Source organism: Siphateles boraxobius, unplaced genomic scaffold (genome assembly GCF_051911475.1).
Source record: "Siphateles boraxobius isolate OS27281-9 unplaced genomic scaffold, OSU_SipBor_1 130, whole genome shotgun sequence".
NCBI lineage: Eukaryota > Metazoa > Chordata > Actinopteri > Cypriniformes > Leuciscidae > Siphateles > Siphateles boraxobius.
In genome coordinates this window covers 20632967-20657405 of record NW_027508734.1, presented here as the reverse complement: position 1 = coordinate 20657405, position 24439 = coordinate 20632967, and the positions used below count along the sequence as shown (strand labels likewise).

Below are 24439 nucleotides of genomic sequence, written 5' to 3'. Positions count from 1 at the left end.
CCAAAGATATTAGAGAGGAAGTGGCCTTTTCAAAATATATCTGGTAGTGGTACCCCTAATGGACTGGCTGCTGAGCTAAACCCAAACCTCCCTGCCTCATTCTTTTTTTCTCTCTTGCACACCGAGTCACATGTGTTTGACTCAGCAAGCTGTCATATCCTCCTCTTCAAATGAAATCACAATATCCAAGAGTCACTAAACTGTTAATGCTTCTAGGACTCACTGAGTCTTGCTGCTGGGCAGTTCTGCATGAGTTGTGGCAAGGGAGAGGGATATCTTGCGTAAACAGAGGGATTGCATTCCCAGGCTCGGAGACGTGGTGATTAAGAACTGATGTTAGTCAGAGTGACTAGCAGTCCATATGACTAAATAAATGATGCCTCCAACCAGTTTACAGGACCAGACATAATCCGTCGTAGACTTTACCATAAGTCTTAAAGGGATAGTTCATCCAAAAATGAAACTTTTGTTTGCAATTCTTACTTTTGTGGAACAAAAAAGAAGATGCTTTGTGCAACAAAAACAACAACAAAAAAAATTGTCAACAATGTTCAATTGTCAGTGTGTTTCAGTGTTGTTTTGGACCCCACTGACTATTATTGTAAGGTCAAAAACTGTATTGCAACATTCTTTAAAATATATTATTTTTTGTTCCACTGAATAAAGTCAAGTCACCTTAATTTATGTAACTCTTTATTGTTTCAAAGCAGCTTCACAGCAATAAACAGGAAAAATAAAATCAATGATGCAAATATGAAATAAATTGAAATTATGCACCAAAGGAGCTTTAAAAACTACAATAGTGTCATGTTTCAGCTCAAGTCAGTTCAGTGTTGATTCAGTTCACTTCAATCACTGTGTAAAATTAATCAATTATGAAACATGTTCAATTCAGCTATAAGAAGTAAGGCAGCAGTTTCGTTATATAGCTCAATCAGTTAAATACCTACTGATGTTGCAAAATTAATCAGTAATGAAACAAATTTCAATTCAACTATAAAGCTGTGGAGCTAAGCATGTTAAGGGGTGACAATAGCAAGGAACCCAAACTCCATAAACAAAGTCATACAGGTTTGGACGACATGAGGGTGAGAAAATAATGACAGAATTTATATTTTTGAGTGAAGGGTTACCCTTTAAATTCTAATTTGAATGATAAAATTAGGATGAAATGAGGATGTGACTTTTATGCATATGCAATAAGGGAAAGGTTGTGGAATCTAACAAAGTTTTATAGAAGTTGGGTTCTAAGTGAAGTTTTTATCAAAATGAAACCTGACACTAATGTCAGATACAGGCCATCAGGGAGTCTATGTGGGTCAGCTGTATTCTTGAAACGTTAAAACTAGAAAAACAGTCTAATGATGACCTGACCATGCAGCAAACTCTCTGAAATAAGGAGCTGTCATAACTCAGTTTGTTTGTTTGTGAACTGTACACATAAAAATAAATTGTTATTTCAGAGTAAAAATGCTGATAATGTTGTCATTACTATGCAACACTAAACCAAAGTATGGGCTTATTTTCTACTCAGAGGACACTCTTTGGATAATTCAGGTTTGTTTGCAAGCTATATTTGAATGAAAATTGAATGAGAATGGATAGTGCTCTAGGGACTGTTACCTCACCTCTCAGAGCAACTAAACAGGAATCAAGAGAGAGAACTGTGAAAGAAAAAAGGATGGAGGGTGGGAGACTGAGAGAAGGAGAGAAAGACAGAAACTGAGAGCAGGATGTTTAAAGTCAATGCCCTGACCTTTTTCTTTAGCATGCTCAACAAACTGATTCCAGTTTCTCTGTCAGTAACAGGTTGGTTTCAAACAAGTACAAACTGTATAACTGAACATCTTGACAGAAAAAAAAAAATTCTCCGGATCTCTGAAATGAAAGTAGCGCTGACCCTAATAAAAGACCAGTCAGGACATAAAGTGCTGGTTTAGACCTCACTTCTCATCATTAGTTCCACTCAGTATGCCCAGGCTTGATACTAATGAGAGTCTTGTCCTAAAACACAAGGCCAGCTCAGCATGATGGGAACTGGGCTAAAACAGACCTGTCAACCAAGCGCTGAATACCACTCCATTCACATTGTACACAGGGGGTGGTGTGTCACTGAATGTGGGAGAGCACATGTGCTTCATGTGTTGTGTGTGTAGATGTTCTTTTTATGATTCACTCAGCACTGAATTACGGCCAGAAACTCTCAAGCTAATCTCTCCCACTGGATCTATACACACCCTGCTGTGGGTGTGGATACACACCCAGAGAAGGAGAAAGGATTTTTTCACACATTCAGATGTAAAGAGCTGAAATAATGTCCTGGCTTAAATCACAGTAACCACCTGTTAGTGTAAGTGCTTGTGCACATGTACACAAGATACATGTATATGTGTATTAGGAAGCTGTTATAATTCCTGCATTCAGGACACATTTTGAGTCACAATAATTACTCCTTCCACGTGCATCGTGACGGGATGGAAACACTTGAAGCCTAATCAAATTTCGGTAGGGTCAAACACACACTCACACGCTTAGTTTTCCAACTTGGAGGTCCCAATGGTCACAGATGTTGAGGGGACATGATGCAATGCAAAGAAACAGATCTCTATCTCAGTTCAGATCAGCACTGACCCTGAGCAATAATTTCATGGGAATCCAGTAGAAAAAAAATCAATCAAATTAGAACATAATTTTATTACAAATTATAATATGAACTTTTATGAAACACTGTAAATAAACATCAATAAACTTGATCAAATATCAATAGTCAATATATCAAAAGATATTTTATGTGTGCCTTACAAGTGTATTTAACACTATGGTTTACAGAAAAAAAATATTGTATGAAAAGCCAAATGTTTAGAACTTATTCTCATAATGAACTTGTCCACAAGCAACTGATCCACAATCATTAATGGACTTTTTATACTTCCACGAAACCCTTGCTTTGTAGCTACTGTTTTACTGTCACACCAAATAAAATCCCTGTACAAGCATGTAATTTAGCCAATATTGGCCAAGTTTGGAACCCTGAATTACAGGACTTTACACTCATATTGTATTTTTCACACACTCAAACACGTCACAGAATGGGTCCTTTACCACTAGTGCAAATGGGAATAAGTAGGAGGCCATGGTTGATAAAAGACAATATGCAAATTGCCCAGGATGCCTAGGTTACACAATTGGACCCCCACAGACCAAACACCCTTCTTTCAACAGCAATCATCGTGTTCCCCAGGAGGTCTCCCATCCAGGAACTGGCCAGGCTCAACCCTGCTTAGTTTGAATGGGAAGCCAGGGGAGAGTTGTAGAGTGATAGCTGCTGTTTTATTAGCGTTTTTTGTTGTTGTTTTTTAACATTGAATACACCAATGCATGATAATTTAAAATAAACTACTCGCATTTTATGAAGTAATTCACCATATATATAATGACAGGGCGACCTCTTCTGTTTGTGCGAGAAACTGCAAATGCTGCTCTAGCGGTGCATAAATAAGGAGATAAGGGTGGTGAAGCGTCCTCTAACGTCCATTATATGTATATAGTGTTCTAATTCATATAAATTAAACCAAAACAAAAATGCAAATTAAACACAGACACAGAATAAACATACTGCTTTATGATTTAAATCTATAAATTCAGTGCTTTGAAAAGCATGTAATTTGGTCATATTTCTCAATTTCTGTAAATTTCTTTTACAAATACCATTGCCTGTGTTGCCAATATTTGCATTAAATCTAAAAGGTATGGGCACATATTTGTGTGCCCATGAGCTCCATCATTTATACTTGTGACAGCGAGGAGGAGCCCGGGCTGTTTATTCGTTCACGTCACTCTTTCTCTCATTCCCTTCTTCCTTCCTTCCTTCCTTCCTTCCTGCCGAACACAGAGAACCAGACCAGCAACAATTCAAACTAGAAAGCGACATTCAAATCTTCCAAAGTGTTTTCAACGTATACACCCGATTTTTGGAGCGTGGTAAGTTCTACAACGGTCCGTTCATTATTGCCATAGAAACAGAAAACGAAACTGATCGAATAGCCCCCCGAAAAAAGCCCGGGTGTCCCACTGCCTATCTATCCCAACGAAACTCACCGATTTCTGTATAACTGGCCTCAAAATATAATGTGCACTCTGAACTGGATGCTGATATTTACATTTCCGCTTTTCATCTGGCATCTACATTACGATTTGAGCTCGTATTTCCGAGGGAGCGATTCCGTATTTTGGTCATTTTATAGAGCCAAAATGTCGCGGTTTCTTTTTACTTCCACATTCTCTCATGGCACAAACAGATGGCGTCGGGAGGGGAATGGAGGGAGTGAAAAAGAGCCGCATAAACGAATAGAGCAGGCCACACTCGCCTTCGGTTAGCTTAGCTCACTGTTTGACCGGAGCAAAACTTAAGACAGGCCCATCCCCGTGCAGACTGGATTCAAGTTTCCCTCTCTGAAGTTTCTTTTCACAAGTCTTTACATTTGTAGTGAATGTAGCTGATGATGCTGAATATTGTGGGGAAGTTTTAAAATGTAGCTAGCTGGCTAGTGAATTTGCTTGGGAGTTGTCGTGGTGTGGTTCATGGGTATTCGTTGCCATATTTATTTGAAAGATAGTGGGTGAATATATTAAACACCGATGATCACTGCGATTGTTTGCCTGAGCTTTGGTCAGGTGCATAACACAATTGTCACGCATCTTCAGATCACATGCTCTGCGTGCTGAAAGAAAAGTAGCTGTTTAACGTTAGCTACTTTTACCATTTGGGTGACAGTTTGCATCTCATGTGTGCAGACTCACCTTGCATGAAGCATGGTGTTTAAATGTGACTTTTGAAGACGATGCTGTCCAAAAATTAATGCATAGGACTAAGAAGTGTGTGGTTTTGTTAAGTGATACATAGACCAATATAAAGATTTTGAAGATACATTACTATTACCAACTTAGGATCTGTTCACACCAAAAATGATATTTATCACATGCAGTTGATGTATCGCTTTAAATGCTCAAGCTTTTTTTTTCTCTTTCCAACAATATCATTAATTTGTGCCGTTAAAGGCTGTTCACACAAAGAACAAAAACTATAAAGTTGTATTAATCATTCTAAAGGCCTATTCACACCAAATATGATAAATAATGTTTATGATAAAGAAAATCGTTCTAAATTAAAGAATAGCAGAGCCCACACTATACCGATAATGGCACAGAGGAACGATATTGTTGTAATCACTGCCAAAATGATTTTTTTCTAAATGACGACCACTAAAATCATTGACAGCCAATTAGAATTCACCCGACTTTAATGAGTTTGTGAATTTACAGTGGAAGGCAAGGCGAATGCTGCACGTGCTTATAATAAACAGTTCCTTATTTCTAATGTAGTTATAGCTAGTTCCCTTTAAATATATCTGTCTCTCAACGTTGCATCATCTGTGATGCTTTGGGAAACACGCTCCCGCCCCTTCCATCTCATTTGAAGCGCCCGGTGAGGAAAGGCCGCAGTAGATATGGCGTCGTCTGATACATTGGACTGGTCTGCCAGCACCATAGATGACTCCGATACCCACCGCAGCAACACTGTGAAGCGGACGAGGAGCTCTTCCGCGTGCTGTCTAAAGCAGTGGAGCACCTCAACCTGGAGTGGTTCCCCATGTGGAACGTGAGCGCAGCAGGTTGGACGAGTAGTTCCTCCAGCCTGGCTACTGACCTCGCCCTGCGGGCTACTAAGGTGATGGCCCAATCCATCGGCCACACAATGGGGTGTTTGGTTGTCTTGGACTGCCACCTGGCTGACTGTCAATGATATTAAGGATGCGGAGAAGGCCGTCCTTCTTAACGCCTGTTAACCCCTATGGATTATTTGGTTACTCGGTGGAGTCCTTTGCGGAGCGTTTCACCTAGGCTCAAAAGCAATCGAGAGTGATTAAACATTTCAAACCAAAGCGTGCCGAAGCCCCTCTTCCTTTTTCGCTCTCGCTCATTATCTGTGCAGCGCTTCTCATCCTGACAGCTACCGATGCGTCCTAAGGACTCGTGGCCTAAACGTCATCCCTTCACACTCTTCATCCCTTCGAAAAGGAGACTAGACTACTGATTGAGATTTACCGTTTCTCACTTCTCACTGTCGTTGTAGCTGGATATGTCACTTAGGGTTATTCTATATCATTAATGAGTTATTTTAAGTGCTAAGATTCGCCGCGTCTATCTCTTGTATTATTCGCATGCTTGGCCGTGTAAGTGCTTGTGAGATAATGTGATTAGGGCCTCAGCACCCTTCGTATAACGCTGTGTGATTGGAGCACGTTCCCCATAGCGTCACAAATGACGCAACGTTGAGATTACTGATGGTAATCTCTGGTTATTGATGTAACCTCGGTTCTATGAAATGAGGGAATGAGATTTTGCGTTCATGCAGTGTTACTACTATGCTCAGGGTTTTTCGTGATTGGTTTATTCACTTGAAAGATTCTGAGTAAATGTCGTTCAGCGCTGCATTATATAGGATGCGTTCCCATCTAATTTATGTGCTTGAATGCTATTGTGCTACTATAGCGTTATTCCAATTAGGCTTCAGTATTTCAAGGAGAGAGGTGCTTCCCAATGGCATCACAGATGACGCAACAGGAGACATTATATTTTTTAATTATAGTTATCTTTATAGTTCTTGTTCTTTGTGTGACAGGCCTTAATTCTACAATAATAGGGGAGTCCAAATCACAGCTATGACAATAACAACACAGAGGAACGATATCATTGGATTCACTTTTAAGACTCATTTTTTAAATCTGATGAACAAAAAAAAACATTGACTTCCAGTAAGAACCCATCCGACTTTAAAGAGCTTGAGCTTTTAAAGCAGCAGATGACATAACTACAGCGCACGTGTATAATAAACAGAACGTTATTGTCCGTTGGTGTCGATGTAGTTATCTTTATTGTTATCTTTATAGTTTATCATTGTTGGGGTGACCGGGCTATTGTTATAGTTGAGTTTAGAACGATTATTAAAACTTTATACAAATGGTGGTTCACGTGCTTAAATCAGTTTCAAAGTCTTCCAAAGCAATGAATTTTGAAGAATAAATGTTTATTTCATTTATGCTTTTTAATGTACTCTCAACTTTCACTATTTAAGTTGTTTATGTAAATAGCAATTCTTATGCTATTCTAGATAGTGGTATCGGTCATTGATCAGTCTACCGCTGTTTTTTTTTTACAATTCAATTTTGTAAAATCACAACTTAAAAGTAGTTTAGATGGTGGCTAGTAGTGTTTTATTTCGGTCTGTTTGTATCTTAGTTTAATTGGTTAGTTAATTGGTTACTTTGTGCTTTAGTGACTTACAAAAGGATTCAAAGCACCAGTTCTGCAACACATGTAGTCAACACAGTTATCAGGCCTCTTATTGTGATCTGTCCTGTGACAGATGAGTTTAGCTCTACTGTAATCAGATTCAGAGAAATATGAATAGATTTGAAAATGTATATACATTTTTGTCAGTTCTAGTGTTGATGTAGTGTTAATGCTACATTTCTGTTTTGACTAGGATAGAAATGCTAAACACTATTCGTATTAGTTGCATATTAATTTTCAAAACATTGCTTACATCTGATTTGCATCTTGTGATTGTCCTAGCTGAGTATTATTCAACTTCTTTGCACACTTGATTTCGAAATATTGCTATTCATTTTAATTCATTACATTGTAACACATTTCTTGGTATATTACTAAGATGTGCAGACCTTTTTCAGTGGAGACCCTTTCAATCTTTCTCTCTCTTCCTTCCCCTCCCCCAATGTTTTGAATTCTCTCCTTTTTTTCTTTTCCATTTGTTCCCATTTATTACCCCTACAACACAGTTTACTTTTTATCTTTTTTTACTTTTTTCCTCCATCGTTCCCTTTTCGTGTGATTCTCTCTTTCCCATTTCTCTCTTTCTGTATCTTTCCCCCTCCCTTCTCTCTCTCTATCTCTTTCTCTCTCTCTCTCTCTCTCTTTCTCTCTCTCTCTCTCTCTCTCTCTCTCTCTCTCTCTCTCTCTCTCTCACCCTCCCTCTCCTGTTCTCTTTATCTCCTCCCCTCTCTCCCTCCATTGCTCTCTCACCATTTGCTCTCTCACAATACCCCCCTCCCTCCTCACAGGCAAAGGCTTCTCTTCTCCTCCCTCATCCCTCCATTTTCTCTTCTTTCACAATCCTTCTCTCAGCCATTTTATATGGAGGTATATGCACTTATCCTGAATTCATTAAAAATCAATCCACGCTCAATTGCGAATTAATGTAGAAATAAGGTGTAATTATATACCACAGTTATAAATTCACTTTAATCACTAATGAACAATGGGCCTCATTCATGAAACACAAGCAGAATGAATTTCTGTATGGATGAATGATTCATAAAACTGGTTTTACATAAATTGCGTTTCAAGAATGGCTTTACGAACATTTCACACAGATTTGTTCTGCTTTCATGAATCGGAGTGCAAAGCCATATTCATAATTATGTATATATAGTTTTGTAATTAAATTCAAACTAAATAATGCACACTGATTAGTTGTGACTTTGGCTGCGTCCAAAATCTTAAAAATGCTGCCTTCGGAAGATGCATTCCACGGTAGGAAGGCATCAAGGCACATCCAAATCCAAAGTTAGCTTCATTTCCTGTCTCCTGAGATACCTTCATCTGATTGATTTTTGAAGGCAGCATAGATGTATCCTTTGCTGTCTTTGATATCCCACAATCCTGTGCGTTCCATTCTGTGATAGTTGAGCTAGAAAAATAAAGATGTCGTCTAAAGTTGCGGTTGGTGGTCAGTTTGTCTGTAAATGTATGTTTTTGACTATGTTTTGAGAAATCACTAGTAATTAAATATTCGCTTAGTTATCACAAAAGCTCTCTCTATTTTGTAGATCATTAAACTGTTATGCTGCCTCAGTAGTCTGTCCGAAATCAGATTTGTGAGGTGCCAGTTTTCGTGAGTGCAAAAGCACTGCTTGCAAAGTCATTGTCTGATAGGGCAGCGAGGCTGTGAAGTCAGATGCCTAAGCTTTCGGACACAGCCTATATAGCACAGCTTCTCATACCAGTTATTGCTTAATTGTTTACTTATTGTGCACTAATTGTGGTTTGAATTTAACTGGATGTCATGAAGTGCAGATCAAAATCGACATCCTGTAATCAGTGATTTTGTCAATACCAAGTTTGTTTGTTGAAGCTGCGATGTAACAAATGTAGCAACAGATATTTTCTTCTGTATTGGGATTGACATCCAAGTAAAATGGATTATCAAAAAGAAGTATGAAGGGGATTTGGTTCAATTCATTGTTTGTTGATTGGATGGAGGCATGTCTGAATGCGATCCTGAGGTTGATTGTTAGAAAGGGGTGGGGTTTATGCAGACCAAGAGATTGGAAAAGTTTATCATGTGTCACCAGAGAAAAGTCTGTCATTTCATTAGAAGATCCAGTTATGACATTCTGATTAAAAATTACAAAATAAAAAACATGCATGGATGAATCCTTCACAATAAATGAGATCAATAACATGCATTTAGAAAATAGATAGGGTGACTTTCCATTTCATACCATTCTATTCATGTCACATGCTTTTTCACAGCTTCATTTTGTGTGTGTACCTGTATCTTTTGAATGTGTGTGACAATCACGTATACTGACTCACATGGAGAGAATGCCATATAAATGTTTTTGAAGGCATATGAAGAACAGCGAAGCTTAAATGCATCATAACAGCTTGAGAATAAAAAATGGATTCTCATATGTGAGATCATAAATACACATCACATAGTGTCTGCTGAGCATTAAAACCGAAACAAGCTGATCGCTCCTGTTTCTCAGCGCACAGGCCAAGAGGTCCTCGCCTGGCACAGACTCTCTCAGATGCATGTATGCTCTCTCAACCTGCTAGACATCTACTTGAAACTGTCTGAGGATTTCCTTTTTTCCCCTCTGCAAATACATATCCATTTTGTACTCTTTAATTTTATCTTGTATCTGGATTGTTTTATAGAATGTCTTCAGTATTTCTCTTAAAATACTTTCTTGCAGCTCGCTTCTGTTTTTACGCTCTGTCAAACACATCTTCTCTTTGTGTGCTCGCTGTGATGTACATGTATGCCCATACCTTTATGGCTGAGCTTACAATCTTTTCACAACATAAATGTTTGTGTTCTCAAACGTGTTTCACAAGTGTATGCAAAAGAGAATGTCTGATTGAAACAGTTGGAGAGGCTAAGAGGAAGAGAAAGACAGAAAGAAAGAGAGAAAGAAAGAAAGAAAAAATTAAAAAGAGGGGGAGGGAGTGAGGGAAAAGAGCACTGTGTATGTGTGTGCTTGCGCCAAAGAGAGAGAGACAGAAAGAGAGAGAGAGAGAGGGGAGTGGGGGAGGGGAAAGCAGAGAGAGAAAAAGAGTGAGAGAGGAAAAAGAGAACACGCATACACAGAGAACAGAGAGAGAGTACGAGAAACACAGAGGAGAGATTGTCTGTTTTGGTCCAGAGAACATATAATGTATGAAGGGGAGGGCAGCGGGTGAATTCAAACCTCTGACTTTGCCTCAGGATGAGATCTCTCAAACACCTGAAACCACAGACCAAGAAAAATGTGGTGAGTTCCACTCGCAACTGCACCGATGCCTTCTGAGGGCTTAGTTTGTTTTGGCAGATTGTTTGTGTGTGTGTATGTGTGTTCACTAAACCGGATGGCCCAATTAAATGGCCTGATCAGATGGCTCAACATATTTTTGTATATATCTGAATCTGATTAATTCTTGTTTTTAATGACCACAATGTTTTATTTGCAGTGATTTTTTTTAAAATTATAATGTGATCAGTTTCTAAATTCGAATTTTAGCTGCTTTCAGTCTTCATTGTCTCTCTTACACCCTAATCCTTCATCTTGCCTGTCTTTCATTTTTTTCAATCTCTTTCTATTTCTTTCTCACTCTCTTTCTTGCTTGCTTTCACTCTCACCCAGCCACTCTCTGCCCCTCCCTCTCTTTTTCTACTTCTCTTTCTGTTAACTCACTCATTCTCCTTGCTGTCTGTCTGTCTTCCTTCTCTTTCCCTTATTCTGTATAGACTTTCACGGTCCTTTTTAAAGATATTCGGTTGTTCTTGAAAATAGCCACTAGCACAGTCGTCATTACATAATTTGCATGATGTTCAAGCAGAGTTTGGATTTTCTTAAGGTGTGGAATCCTCCTTAAATAGGGACACCTGTCTGAGGGAATGAGGTTTTGTGAGTGAGATGGAGAGGTAGCAAGTATGAATACTAGACAGCGCTGACTGGGTTACCTAGTTTTAAAACGAGAATTCACCCAAAAAAATCTCAATTTTGTCCTCATTTACTCACCGCCACGTCATTCCAAATCTGACTTTCTTACTTCTGTGAAACACATATTTTGAGAAATGTCTGTATTTTTGTTCATACAATGTAAGTCAATGGTAACCAAAACTGTTTTGTTACCAACAATCTTCAAATTCATACAGGTTTGGAATGACACGAGGGTGAGTAAATTATGACAATGTTTATTTATGGAGAAACTACATTTAAGCCAATCAAATGTGAAGTGTTTTTCTTTTTTTTTGCACCACTGGAGGCACCAAACAGATTTAAAATTGTTTGTTTTTACAAGCAGACATGGCAATATCGGTTCAGCCAATGGTGTGATTGTCATAATACCTTAACCACACAATATCTTTAGATAGAAGTTTGCAAATGATTTTGGGTAGTTTCAAAACTAATAGAGAAACTAGGCATGAAGGCCTAATAAATTTATCTGCATGTACTTATGTGTGTGCTTTACAGGAGGAGAAGACACAGCGGCTGGTCAGATGTTATTCTGAGGCCATGCACCAGCAGATGGACGCAGGCACGCAGACAGACCCTGTAGTGGTCCTGTCACTGGCCCAAGCTGCTGTGTTGGGACTCATCTCACAGAACGAGGTCTTTGGTGCCACCATCGCCCCCAACGGCTTCTATACCGGAGACCCCAAAGAGTCCCCCGCTCCACCAGGTGAGAGAATGGACTACGAGTACGCCGACCAGCTTATAGGTGCCAACGGCGACTATCTTGGAGAGAATTTGGGTGAGGATGGGCACATGCACTCCAGCTGTGTTGAGAGAAGGTGGCAGGGGCAACCTGAGAACAGCAAACCCCCTGTAGAGCACCAAGACATGGCGTTACATGTTAAAGGAGAGGTTGTGACCCCAGGTTTGCCCTCTTGCACTCACATGATGAATAACATGGTGCCCAGAGATAGCATGCAGATGGTGGACCCCTCCAGCTACAGGGTCCTGCCCAAACCGCAACCCAACAACTGCTGCACCACCTGCGTCCGAGACCCCAAGAGTACACATCCTCCACCTGACCAACATTTACACCCACATTCCCACAGCCACACAGCTCATGAGGTGCCTTCACGCAACCGAAGCCACACACATGAAAAAGGAGTAGATGAGGTGAGTGAGGACAGGGACAATGGGAGAAATAGCATGGGGAAAGAAGGAAGCAGCGGTGAGGAAATTAGCAGCTATTTTCAGGCTAGCGAAGTCGGCTACGAGGGAGGCGAGATGGAAGGGGTCGGGGACTTCGATGAGAACAGTGAGGGGATGTTCTGGACAGAGCCTGTGGAAGGGGAGGCCCCCCGTGGCCGCCGTATCGACCGACTGGACATCAACATCCAGATCAATGAGTCGTACTGCGTGGACGTTGGCGAGGGTTTGAAGCGTTGGAAGTGCCGCATGTGTGAGAAGTCGTACACCTCCAAATACAATCTGGTCACGCACATCCTGGGCCACAATGGCATCAAGCCACACGCGTGTCCACACTGCGGCAAACTCTTCAAGCAGCCCAGCCATCTACAGACGCACCTGCTGACGCACCAGGGGACGCGGCCACACAAGTGCACCGTGTGCAAGAAGGGCTTCACCCAGACCAGCCACCTGAAGCGGCACATGCTGCAGCACACCGACGTGAAGCCCTACAGTTGCCGTTTTTGTCGTCGTGGTTTTGCCTACCCCAGTGAACTCCGTGCTCACGAAGTAAAGCATGAAAGAGGCCGGTGCCACGTCTGCTCGCAGTGCGGCATGGAGTTTCCTACCTATGCCCACCTGAAGCGTCATCAGGTGAGCCACCAAGGACCTTCCACCTTCCAGTGTAGCCAGTGCAACAAGTCGTTCGCCTACCGCAGCCAGCTGCAGAATCACCTGCTGAAGCACCAAACGCAGCGCTCCTTCTCCTGCAGTCAGTGTGGCCTCCAGTTTCTTCAACTGCATCAGCTACGCCAGCACTCTCTAACACACAAGACAAACAAGCCTCAGACCCGCGCTACCAAGGTACAGAGATTAGTGTGTTTTTGAACACCTGTATATCCTTGCTGCTGTTGTATTGGTGTTTTTATGCTCTGTTTTGGTGTGGTCCCATACTATACGAACAATAATTTTATGACAGTAAAACTTTCAGTACTGTAAATCAGCCATAGTTTTAATTATTGGTATTGACTATAATGGGTCATTCCAACTGTTTTTCAATTTAGATCATAATCTAGCAGTAACGTAAAGGGACATTGATAGATTACGGTATAAACTTAAGTAACTTATCTTTTTTAACTTAACTTTTCTCTTTAGAATATTTTAAAAAGAATAATTATCTTTTATACTATACATTATATACTGTAGTGTACATTATATCACATTACATTAGAAATTATGTTTGTAAAATTATGTCTCAGTACAAATACCCATTGAAGTGATTTAACAACTATTTACCTGACAGTTTGCACTTTTTTCTGCCTTTATTCTTTCTTCTTCCTTGCCTTTCTTGTTTCCTCTTACCTTTATTACAACCTCTTACTTTACCTTAATGCGATTTTTACTCGGTTACCCGTCTACTATTTTCTTTAACTCCTCCCATCTCTCTCTCTCTCCTCCCTCTGGTAAAGGCCTCTTTTCTTCTTTCTCACCCCTCCATTTTCAATTCCCTCTCAGGCATTTTCATTTGAACAATGTCCATTGTAGCACAATATCTATCTAGCCAGCTTTAGTACCTAATTCAGTGTAAACACTGCAGTAGAGTAGTTAAGTTGATACCATAACAAATAGTTCATATATATGCTGATTGTTTAGACGAATTATCCACTGCTGTCATAAAATTCAAAATGATTTAAAATGTACAATTTGAATCAAACCTTTTGCACTTTAGCACATTTTAGTTGTTGGTTGTGCTTTTTTCCCCATTAGGGAACAAAGGGGTTTAAGTGTGACGTATGTGCCCGAGAGTTTACATTGTCTGCAAACCTAAAGAGGCACATGTTAATCCATGCCAGCGTCCGGCCATTCCAGTGTCACGTGTGCTTCAAATCTTTCGTCCAGAAACAGACGCTCAAAACTCACATGATAGTACACCTGCCTGTGAAACCCTTTAAGTGCAAGGTAAGACTTAAAACACTCTTCACACCATCTCTTTGACAATTTCACCATCTGGTTTGTAAAGCTCTTTTGATTCATTTTCCACAGGTGTGCGGAAAGTCATTTAACCGAATGTACAACCTCCTGGGCCACATGCACCTCCATGCAGGCAGTAAACCCTTCAAGTGTGCATGCTGTTCGAGTAAATTTAACCTGAAGGGAAATCTAAGCAGACACATGAAGGTCAAACATGGAATGGATGTCTCACCAGATGGACAAGGTGAGAAGAAAATGACAGTATTTGGTCAACATCCTCTAACATGGCAGTTAAATGTTTCTAATATAAATTTAATTTTGTTTTTTGATACAGATGGCCCACCAGACATGGAGCCCCATGAGGACTATGAGGATGAGAACTTCAATTTTACAGCACCAGAGAATATGGAAAACAATAATGCACCGAACCTAACTAAGCTATCTGAAGTGGCCATCCAGGAACTTGACTATTATAATTTTGGGAAGGATGTGGGAAACTACAGTACAGCATAAAATGTTTTGAATAAATGTTAAGGAACAAAAGGCCTGTGCTGGCACTTATCAACCATGAGTTGATTGAGATGTTCCTCCATGAGAACCAATGCTCATCTTTTTGGAGTTGCTAATGAGCAGGTAGTTGGAGGCCATCTTGACCTCCTGGTTGATCTCATTGGGTAGCCACTCCGGTTCTGTCTCAAATGAAATGGACCGATAGCTTGCGAAGAGTCCTTTAACTCTTTTCAGCTCGAACAAACATCAACGCTGTATTTTTAGAATGAAGTGGATCACATGGTTACATTAATACCCGATACATTAGCTTCATGACATGCTGGTGCATACACGTGCAGTCTTGTTTAAAGTAATACACGCCGTCCTCCAAATATAATTTTGGTTGGGAATATGGAAATAGGAGGTGCATGCAGCCTTGATCGGTGTGGTACCTCAGAGCAGTCTGTTGTATTAGCTTCAGTTATTTTCATTTATATTGCCTTCACTTACAGTAACTCAATGAAACGCACCAAGAGATTTCTAATGTAGAAGAAAAAAACATGTAAGGCCCATGTAAATGGTTGGATATCTGCATGAGTAGATAGGCTTGTGTGGGTAAAAAAGCAAAAAAAAAAGAAAAAAAAAAAAAAAAAGAGTTGAGCGTGTGCCTGGGCCCAAAGCTACAGCTCTTCATCGGGTACAGGACCATATACCGCCCATTCCTGAGCACCACTACTGTTGCCAGAATTAAACTAATCTGAAGCGTGGTTTAACAACCTCTTGAGTGGAAAATTACTGTTCTTTTGTATTGATTTGCTATTTATTTTGCACTTTGAAAAAAAATCTAATAATTTCTTGTGATGAGCCTCTTTCATCATCGACTGTTTGAGTTCTGGTCTAACTTAATGAGATAAAGCCAGTCACATCCATAGTAAATTGTTTCTCAAGGCAACTGCAGATTCTTAAATAAACCTTTTTTTTTTTTAAGTTTATATGTATTGGAGTGAGTGTGTTAATGGATAATGTGCTAAATTGACATTTAGATTGGACTACAAACTCTTTGCATTTGAATTCAGGATAAACGTGTTCATAAAAAAAAGGTACAAATTACAATCAGCTACTGAATCACATGGTATTATTTTTAAAGAAAAAATATATAACTAAGATAAGATGTTAACATGTTAAATGTTATAAGAACGAAAACAAACATTGTCTTTTATATAAAACAACAGTTCAAGCAAGTGTTATGTTGTGTGTAAAAAAAAGAAGAGGGAAGCAGAAAAGCAAAACCATAAACTTTCTTTGCATTTGAATTCAGGATGAGCAAAAAAGATGACAGATTATTCAAGTCTTTGTATCCTCTTCTTTAATATTACATGTTTAATGTTACAAGAACGAAAACCAACAACGTATTTAATATACAACAGTACAAGCAAGTGCTAGGTTGTGAGTATTAAAAAAAAGAGGGACGCAGAAAACTAACACAACTCAGTAAACGGGTAAATAAATGTATCTCTCCTAGTTGACGAAACAGTCGGTAAAAATGTGCAGTCTCCCACTTGAATTGCCTCCAAGCAGAGTGTTCCTGCTTGGGTGGAATGCTGTGATGGAGCACACTGTGGTCAGGTGGTCCATGTTGCGAAAAGTGTGAAGGAGACGACCACTCTCGTGATATACTTGTATTTGACGAGGCCTGTCCACGCTGCCAATCACAAAACATTCTTGGTGCTTGGGGTGCCATACTGCACTCAGCTTGGACAACCACCGACCTGTATGCATGTTGTGCCTATATTGAAATAATTTAACAGGCTGTTACTATGGGCACCTCTGATTGATTAAAAAAAATAAAAAAAGTTTAACCAAAATTGTTCCAACGTAGAATATTGCATAATCTAGACATCTAGTCAGAATTAAATATGAACACACAAAATAATGTATTGTTGCTACAGTTAATAACTGCATTTTACTTTTTGGCATGTAAATTTATGATTTTGGCACCCACTTTGTGTAAGGTTTCAAAGCGTTACATATTTTTTTTATGCTATGCAATTATATATTTTTTTAACCGGTCTATCATAATTTTTGTATAGAGACTACCGTTCAAAAGTTTCGGATTAGTAAGATTTTAATGCTTTAAGAAGTCTCTTATCATCAAAAGTACAATAATAACAGTAATATTGTGAACTAGTATTATTACTTAAAATTATGATTTTCTAATTTTCCATTTTAATCTTGTCCATGTTGAAAACCGCTTAATATTTTTGTGGAAAACATAAAATGAATGCATATTTATCAGGATTCTTTGATGGATAAAATGTTTAAAAGGAACAGCATTTATGTAAAAAAAGACGCAAGTAAAAGTAATGTAAAAACAATGTAAAAGTTACTGACCCAAATATTTTGGACAGTGCTATTTAACAGATGATTTTACACATATAATAACCCATACTTACGTAATTGATTTTATTTCAGGAGTATTGCAATCCATTTGGGAAGTGTTGAATACCCTAAAACAAAATTGTAAAAAGGTTAATAAAACATTTGTATTACAAATCGTAATGCATTTCCAATTCTTCAGGCTCCAGTAGACCCTAAAGAGGATACGCGGATTGGAGGATAGGTGGCATTTACAATTCTTGGAAGACTATTTTATAGTTACTATTTTATTGCTTTGTATAGTTTAGAACTATAGGTAGTAAAGGGGAAAGAAAAACACGCAAAAATTAATACAAAGCCAATTCTACCTATTCTGGCACATAGCCATGATGCTCTGGCACCCTCTATTGATACATTTGCAAGAAGATTTAATACAAGCACTTCTAGCAGTGTTGTGATCTCTGAGCACCTGATCTTGTTGTCCATGCAAGTGGTCAGAACTCTGTTGCCTGTGTGCGGGGAGAAAAAGGCGCTGGAGACGCTGCGGTGGTGACCGTTGAGTTCACAGACGGGTAGACTGTTCCTTCGTTTTAGATGACGCAAGTCATATATGTTAACAAAACTAGAAGGAGAAAAAGACAAACATAACAAAAACATACTTTTGTCAGCAGTGTATATAATTCACTCAGCAACTTGTGAAACATTACATTGATCATTATTTGGTGAAAATTAACTGAAAAAGTCTCGTTGAGAAGTGTTATGTGATACCTGCTCTCTGCCACTACAAAGTAATGCTGTTGCACAGGATGGACATGAACACTGCGTATAGGTTTTTCAGCCATGGTATGCAAAGATTTATTTTCCCTGCAATCAGACATTTCCTTTATAATTTATGATGTAAATACTTATATTTGTATGGGGTATTTAACATTTATGTTGACATTTCGATCTCACCCAGGAGTTCTACGGTCAACAACAGCAACTTCTCCATTCAATTCACCGATTAGTAAAGTGGAGAAGTCGTTTGACAAAAAGTCAAAACTTTTCAGTCCAGAGGTTGAGCGATACACCTGAGTACAAACAGAGTAGTTATCTTTAAAAGTGTTGAAGGCTGTACATCTGTAAGATGGCACCAAGAAACAGGATTAAAAAACAGATATTGGATGGTAAGATGATTTACTAGGGATGCACTAATGTGTGTAAAAAAAATGTTTGTTTTTTCTGTATGTGTGTGTTGTTGCAAATGACAGATTTTCCAATATCTTCAAAAATACAAATTTAAATATTTTGTCACTTTTCTCTTTCTCATGCTTGTAGCCAATATGCAAAGTTTTGTTATTTATACACTACCTTTTAAAAGTTTGGGGGATTTTTTAAATGTTTTTGAAAGAAGTCTCTTATCCTCACCAAGGCTGGATTTATCTGATCATATTTACAGTAAAACAGTAATACAGTGAAATACAATTGGAATTCAATATAACTGAATTTATAACTGAATAACTAAATTTATTCCTGTGATGGCATAGCTGAATTTTCAGCAGCCATTCCTCTAGTCTTCAGTGTCACATGATCTTTCAGAAATCTGATTGGGTGCTTAAGAAACATTTAAGAACAGCATTGGTTTGAAATAGAAACCTTTTGTAACATTATAAATGTCTTAGTCATTTTATCAATTTAATCCGTCCTTGCAGAATAAAAATATAAATTTCTGTTAAAAAAAACAAATCTTACTGACGCAAACTTTTGAACAGTAGTGTATGTGATGTGCAACAACATGCATTCAATCCTTCAAATAATCAATTACACACTGTGGTATAAATACATGGACAAAGACTGAAGCTTGACTACACAAAAACCTACTATAGCAACTTGCTCAATGGTGCATCACATATCACACAATAAATACATAAGACTAGGGTTGGGAATCTGGAATACTTGTTATAAAATTAACATTTCTATTCCTCTTATTGATTGCTTTGTGTGCATTTGAATGTTATTTTAAACCATTCCACTAAACCAAGTGCTAGAAAACTCGCGCACTGTTTTCTGTGCTGTGCACACATCTAAGGAGCATCCAGAAAGCCGCCTCTGATATAGTGCGCAAATACTGAGTTCTCTTTCGCGTCTTCTTGTACTTGAACGGACAAATACACACAAAATGATGTCCCTGTAAACATTCTGTTTTGTCTTACGTGAAAGTAAACAGTCCAGAATGAAAACGCATGTTTAACCGTATATTGGATCCGTGCACTGGGTCTTAAAGTGATAGCAGCCCAATATTCCTGCTGCAGTCCGTGTAATTAACATTAATCAAACAACAAAAGACGTAGAAAATTCACTCACTGATCTTGACTGAATAACTTTTCTAACTATATTTGTAAGGTATATTTTATTTATAAAGCGCAGTTATTTTACATTTCATTAGAGTTTCTGTACCTGAATACAACACCTACCTGAAAATCTTAAAACACTTTATTTTATTTGTATCGTTGTTCAGTTGTATTTATTTGTGCTATTGCTAGTTTATTATTTATTTATATTAGTTAGGCTAGTTGTTTTTGCTGTGGTATTTTTGTTAAAACCATAGGCAAAGTTTTGTGTGTAAGTGTTTCTGCAATAACATTTGTTGCAACATTTTTAAAATTGTTTTACCCTATTGGAATCAAAGCTATGAATCGATAAGAATCGAAATCGATGAGCAGAATTGGAATGGCTTACATTCAAACAATACCCAACCCTACATATGACCAGTGTAAACATTTCAAAGACTGGCTGTAGTAGTTTTCACCTCATCAAACACAGCCTTCTCCAGGTCCATGCTGCGTGCAGAGCCATCATAGCTGACTGTGATGAGGTTGCAAGGGTGAGATGAAAAGGCCATGCTGGTAATTGCACGAGAGTGGGGTTCAAAGCAGAGTACACCATCATCGCCCCATTTAGCATCCTAAGGGAAACACAGTTATCATTGTACAATATGAGAATCTTGGAATAGACATTAGACACTTAATCACATTCCCACTATCCAACTTTCACAAACATCTCTCCTTTCCCACTATCCAACTTTCACAAACATCTCTCCTTTTTATCACCCCAGTAAAACGTTATCTCACTGGCTTCCAGAGTCCCAGGTGGCCGAACTTGTCTCCTGCAGCCATAAGCAAGCTAGAACCGGAGGGGTGAAAAGCTGCTGAACAGACCCGACCTTTCACAACTTTCACCACACAACCTTCATCGATGGATAATTTCTGCAGGATTTCTTGGTACCTGAAAAAATATGTCATTACATTTAAAAAAAAAGTGATACATGCTCATCACGTATATTGCTACAAATTACTACAAGATTGACCATATCTGAAACTGACAGAAGAGACACCAAAATGACATAGATACATACATAGATAAATACTCTCTTTTTGACATGTTACTCACGATTTCAAATCCAATGTTTCTGTATCTTGTTTTAATGGGACCTATAAAAGATATAAATCATACAAATTTTCGGTTAATACGGGATGCACAATTAACTGGAATATGACCAAATTCCAATTAATATAGGAGTGTTCTTGTGCATGTGTAAACACTGACCTCATTCCAGAGATTTAATAAATCTTCAGGTACCCTGACATATTCCTCTAGGTTGATTGGATCCAGTGGTATTGGTCCAGGGGCTTTAACTATTTTTTCCTTGAAATAAGACAAATTTGTTTCATTTCATATCCAATCATTTCATAGTGTTTTGTCAAAATTGTTTTAAAATTTAACATTAACACTTTCAATTGTTACTTACAGGCTCTTTGGCTGTAGAAGGGGTAATTTCTAGAGTAACAGCTGTTTGAGGACCCTTATTCTGCAACCGCAGTGACTTGCGAACAGGGAGCATCTCTGTTTCTGTCTTTTCCCTAAATTAAATAATTTCTTTGGTTAGTGTGACTGTGGAGTTTTTTTTACCTTTTAACATTAGGAGCACTTCAACTGTAAATAATACAATTATATATATATATATATATATATATACTGTATACTGTATATATACAGTATATACACACATACTATTATATTAAAATAAATATTATTTATTATATACATTTTCATTGCGCCATTTTGAAATGTTACTGTTATTAGTTACTTTTTCAGGCCTTTCAGAGAAGGTTTTGGCTTGGGTCTCAGTGCTTCAGAAATCTGCAAACAAGTTCCAATGTACTAATTCATTAAGTCAAGGGCATAAAATAAAGCAAGTTTTATGTGGAAAAACATTCAAATTATTAAAAAATGACTCTCCTGCCTCACTACAAAGTTTTACCTGCGGTAACTTCAGGGAATTGAGGAAGGCCTGGTTCTGTCTGATATTCTCCAGTCGCTCCAGCTCATATTCAGACAAACCCTCACGATGACCCTGTTTGAGATGACAGAATAGGTAGATTTTGCCATTCAGGTGGAAAGTGGACATTTTGGCTGTGACGTTAGACATGATCGTGTAGTGTTTGCACTTACTCGAAGAAATTCTTTGTCATTGTCTGCTTGTGTCTCTTGAACATTTTCTTCTTCCTCACTGTCATTTTTCTAAGATAATATGTAGGCCTAATAGTCAATACATGTTAATAAATACATTTAATGTTCCATAAGGGACGTCTTTTTACCTTTCTCTTGACTCCTTTTCTGGTGTTTTTCACTTTAGACCTAAATGTAAGACATTTTGGGGATAAAATTTGTTTCTTTTCTTGTTTTTTTCTTTCTCTGATTCGGCGGGAAGTCCGGCGTACTGGTTCGTCCTTTCCAGGGTTCTGAGGCGGTGTCCTCTCCTAAAAAGGATTAATTTTACAATCAAAAAAATAATCCTGCTTTAACACCAGCATATCGCTATAGTCACTGTATTGAACTGCAGTAGTTTACTGCAGGGGGCGCTATAGTCACTGTATTGAACTGCAGACGTTTACTGCAGGGGGCGCTATAGTCACTGTATTGAACTGCAGACGTTTACTGCAGGGGGCGCTATAGTCACTGTATTGGACTGCTGGAGTTTAACAAAAACAATATAACACTGACCGCATCGGGTTTATTCGTCCGTTACAGTTCTTACATTTATTTTATTCCAAATAGAATAGGCTTCGCTGTTGTTCAGTGCCTCGTCAGGCATGAATAATCGAAATAACGGTTAAACTGGTTTCAATATTCTCATCTCGTCGTCAGGAGAGGCAAGCAGTTCTATCTGGCGATAATTTACTTTGTCGTAATTATTTCTCTATCATAGCGGACCTAAAGTTAAACAAGTGTAACTCGAGTTTGCTTCGGCCATAACGTGATGCAAACGTCAATTACGCATTCGAGCTACACGAACAGTGCAATAAGTAAACTGTCTCTATACATAACGTATGTATGCAGATAATGGCAAGATATGACATAACTTACATACTATTTACCATCAGCACGTGCTTTATTAAGTCTGGAAGTGAGAAACGGGACCGCTCCTCACCTGTAAAAGTTGCAGCGTCTTTAAACCTATTTCACTTCTATCTGCATCCATGTCTATGCAGGTGAGGTTATTCAACACACTTCCTTTGAATCACGCAGCTGTTATGAAAACTCCCGCGTTACTGACCGGTTTTGTAACTGTCCCCGCCCCTTTTGTTATGGCACTGAAAGAGTGAAAGTTGATTTGATCATCTCTGAAGACCATCTTGATATTCAGCATCTGGGAGGTGTTTTAATGTGCCCTCGTGACGTTTCATGTTTGGTACTTATTTAACTCTGCACGTGAGGTGCAGTAAACCAGCACGACGTAATAGAAAATAAAGAGTTACGCTTAAGCTTTTATTTATTTCATTCATTTGTAATTTAAACCTATTTTTGGATTATGTTAATGATTTATTTATTATTTTATTCTTGCTTTACATTCTATGAGTTTATTAACACTTTCGTTTTTTTTTTGTATCTTGGTGATAGAGACATTTGAGAGGCTTGAGAGAGAGACAACGAGTTAGAGGGCCCAATTTGAGAGAAATTTCTGGTCCTGCAAATACGCCTACTTCGATTCTCTATACCTAGATACCTACTTAGATTCTCTATAGATCTATTTATGAATGTTTGTAGTATGAATAATATCCAGACAAACTAGCCTACATTCGCCGTGTTGTCGTTATCACGTGACCTGAATCAGTTGCATCCTCTATTATGGCCTCATGGGATAGTAGAGTGTCCATCGAATGCAATGGTACTTGTAACTGTGTAACTGTGTTTTCGCCTTTTCTTTTATGATTACTGTGAAATTCAGACATACTTCTTTTATTAAATGCTGTTTTTTGACTACTAGGGAAGCATCCAATTTCAGACACAGCTGCTAAAATTCGGAGCCGCATTTAGTAGGGTATAGTACTCTTACTACTTTTACAATATCTTTCTATAACAGAAATAATAGAAGTATGCTAGTATCCAGTTCCGAATTCACCAAGTCTTTGTAGAAATAGCAGTATGCAAAAAAAAAAGAAAGAAAAAGAAATAGTTGTATGCTATTATACTAGTTCAAATGCTGCTTCAGTTAGGAAAAGCCAGTACCATGGAGGTGTCTCCCTCTAGTGGCTGAGAAGTGCCATTGTACAAACGCATAAAGCAGCATGGTCATTCGTATAGGTCTACTAGATAACTAGAGGCAGTTGTGCATACGAATCTCTCCTCTGGCCATTATTTGAAGGGATAGGAAAGGAAGAAAATAATCATATCAACAGGTGTGTGTGTGTGTGTGTGTGTGTGTGTGTGTGTGTGTGTGTGTGTGTGTGTGTGTGTGTGTGTGTGTGTGTGTGTATGTGTGGCCTGGTAAACCCTACATTATGGGGACAAAATGTCCCCATAAGGATGGCAATATCTGAAATCCTTGTTCGTGTGGGGACATTTTTTGGTCCCCATGAGGAAAACAGCTTATAAATCATACTAAGTGATGTTTTTTGAAAATTTAAAAATGCAGAAAGTTTTCTGTGATGGGTAGGTTTAGGGGTAGGGTTAGTGTAAGGGAATAGAATATACAGTGTGTACAGTATAAAAATCATTATGTCTACGGAAAGTCCCCATAAAACATGGAAACACTAAATGTGTGTGTGTGTGTGTGTGTGTGTGTGTGTGTG

At 38.5% G+C, this 24439-nt stretch overlaps 2 protein-coding genes across 3 annotated transcripts; one reads left to right on the top strand and one right to left on the bottom strand.

Annotated features, from left to right (window-relative positions):
- Positions 1 to 3813: 3813 nt before the first annotated feature.
- On the top strand, positions 3814 to 15941 carry znf710b (zinc finger protein 710b). Of its 2 annotated transcripts, none has more exons than XM_077228570.1 (5): positions 3814 to 3981; positions 11826 to 13355; positions 14259 to 14450; positions 14535 to 14706; positions 14797 to 15941. In XM_077228570.1, the coding sequence occupies exons 2-5, from the start codon at positions 11868 to 11870 to the stop codon at positions 14973 to 14975; spliced, it is 2031 nt and encodes a 676-aa protein (XP_077084685.1). In that variant the 5' UTR covers positions 3814 to 3981; positions 11826 to 11867; the 3' UTR covers positions 14976 to 15941. The 2 variants fall into 2 exon arrangements, with proteins under 2 accessions (XP_077084685.1, XP_077084684.1); XM_077228569.1 differs by lacking the exon at positions 3814 to 3981 and adding an exon at positions 9174 to 10622.
- A 361-nt stretch (positions 15942 to 16302) lies between these two features.
- wdr76 (WD repeat domain 76) lies at positions 16303 to 22955 on the bottom strand. The gene is made up of 15 exons (XM_077228571.1): positions 22798 to 22955; positions 21965 to 22126; positions 21819 to 21887; positions 21628 to 21720; positions 21454 to 21506; positions 21115 to 21226; positions 20913 to 21011; positions 20757 to 20797; positions 20438 to 20591; positions 20116 to 20271; positions 18282 to 18397; positions 18096 to 18191; positions 17797 to 17949; positions 17405 to 17458; positions 16303 to 16737 (listed from the first exon to the last, which is right to left on the bottom strand). Exons 1-15 carry the CDS (start codon positions 22846 to 22848, stop codon positions 16470 to 16472), a joined length of 1677 nt encoding a protein of 558 aa, XP_077084686.1. The 5' UTR covers positions 22849 to 22955; the 3' UTR covers positions 16303 to 16469.
- Positions 22956 to 24439: the final 1484 nt, after the last annotated feature.

Excerpts from the sequence above, each read along its gene's own strand:
- znf710b (XM_077228569.1), top strand. The coding sequence starts at position 10,578 with ATGAGATCTCTCAAACACCTGAAACCACAGACCAAGAAAAATGTG. Across the intron at positions 10,623-11,825 it reads CACAGACCAAGAAAAATGTG|GAGGAGAAGACACAGCGGCT; the intron begins GTGAGTTCCACT and ends TGTGCTTTACAG. Across the intron at positions 14,451-14,534 it reads TGAAACCCTTTAAGTGCAAG|GTGTGCGGAAAGTCATTTAA; the intron begins GTAAGACTTAAA and ends CATTTTCCACAG.
- wdr76 (XM_077228571.1), bottom strand. The coding sequence starts at position 22,848 with ATGGATGCAGATAGAAGTGAAATAGGTTTAAAGACGCTGCAACTTTTA. Across the intron at positions 21,227-21,453 it reads TCTCTGAAAGGCCTGAAAAA|GGAAAAGACAGAAACAGAGA; the intron begins GTAACTAATAAC and ends TATTTAATTTAG. Across the intron at positions 18,192-18,281 it reads GTTGACCGTAGAACTCCTGG|GGAAAATAAATCTTTGCATA; the intron begins GTGAGATCGAAA and ends GTCTGATTGCAG.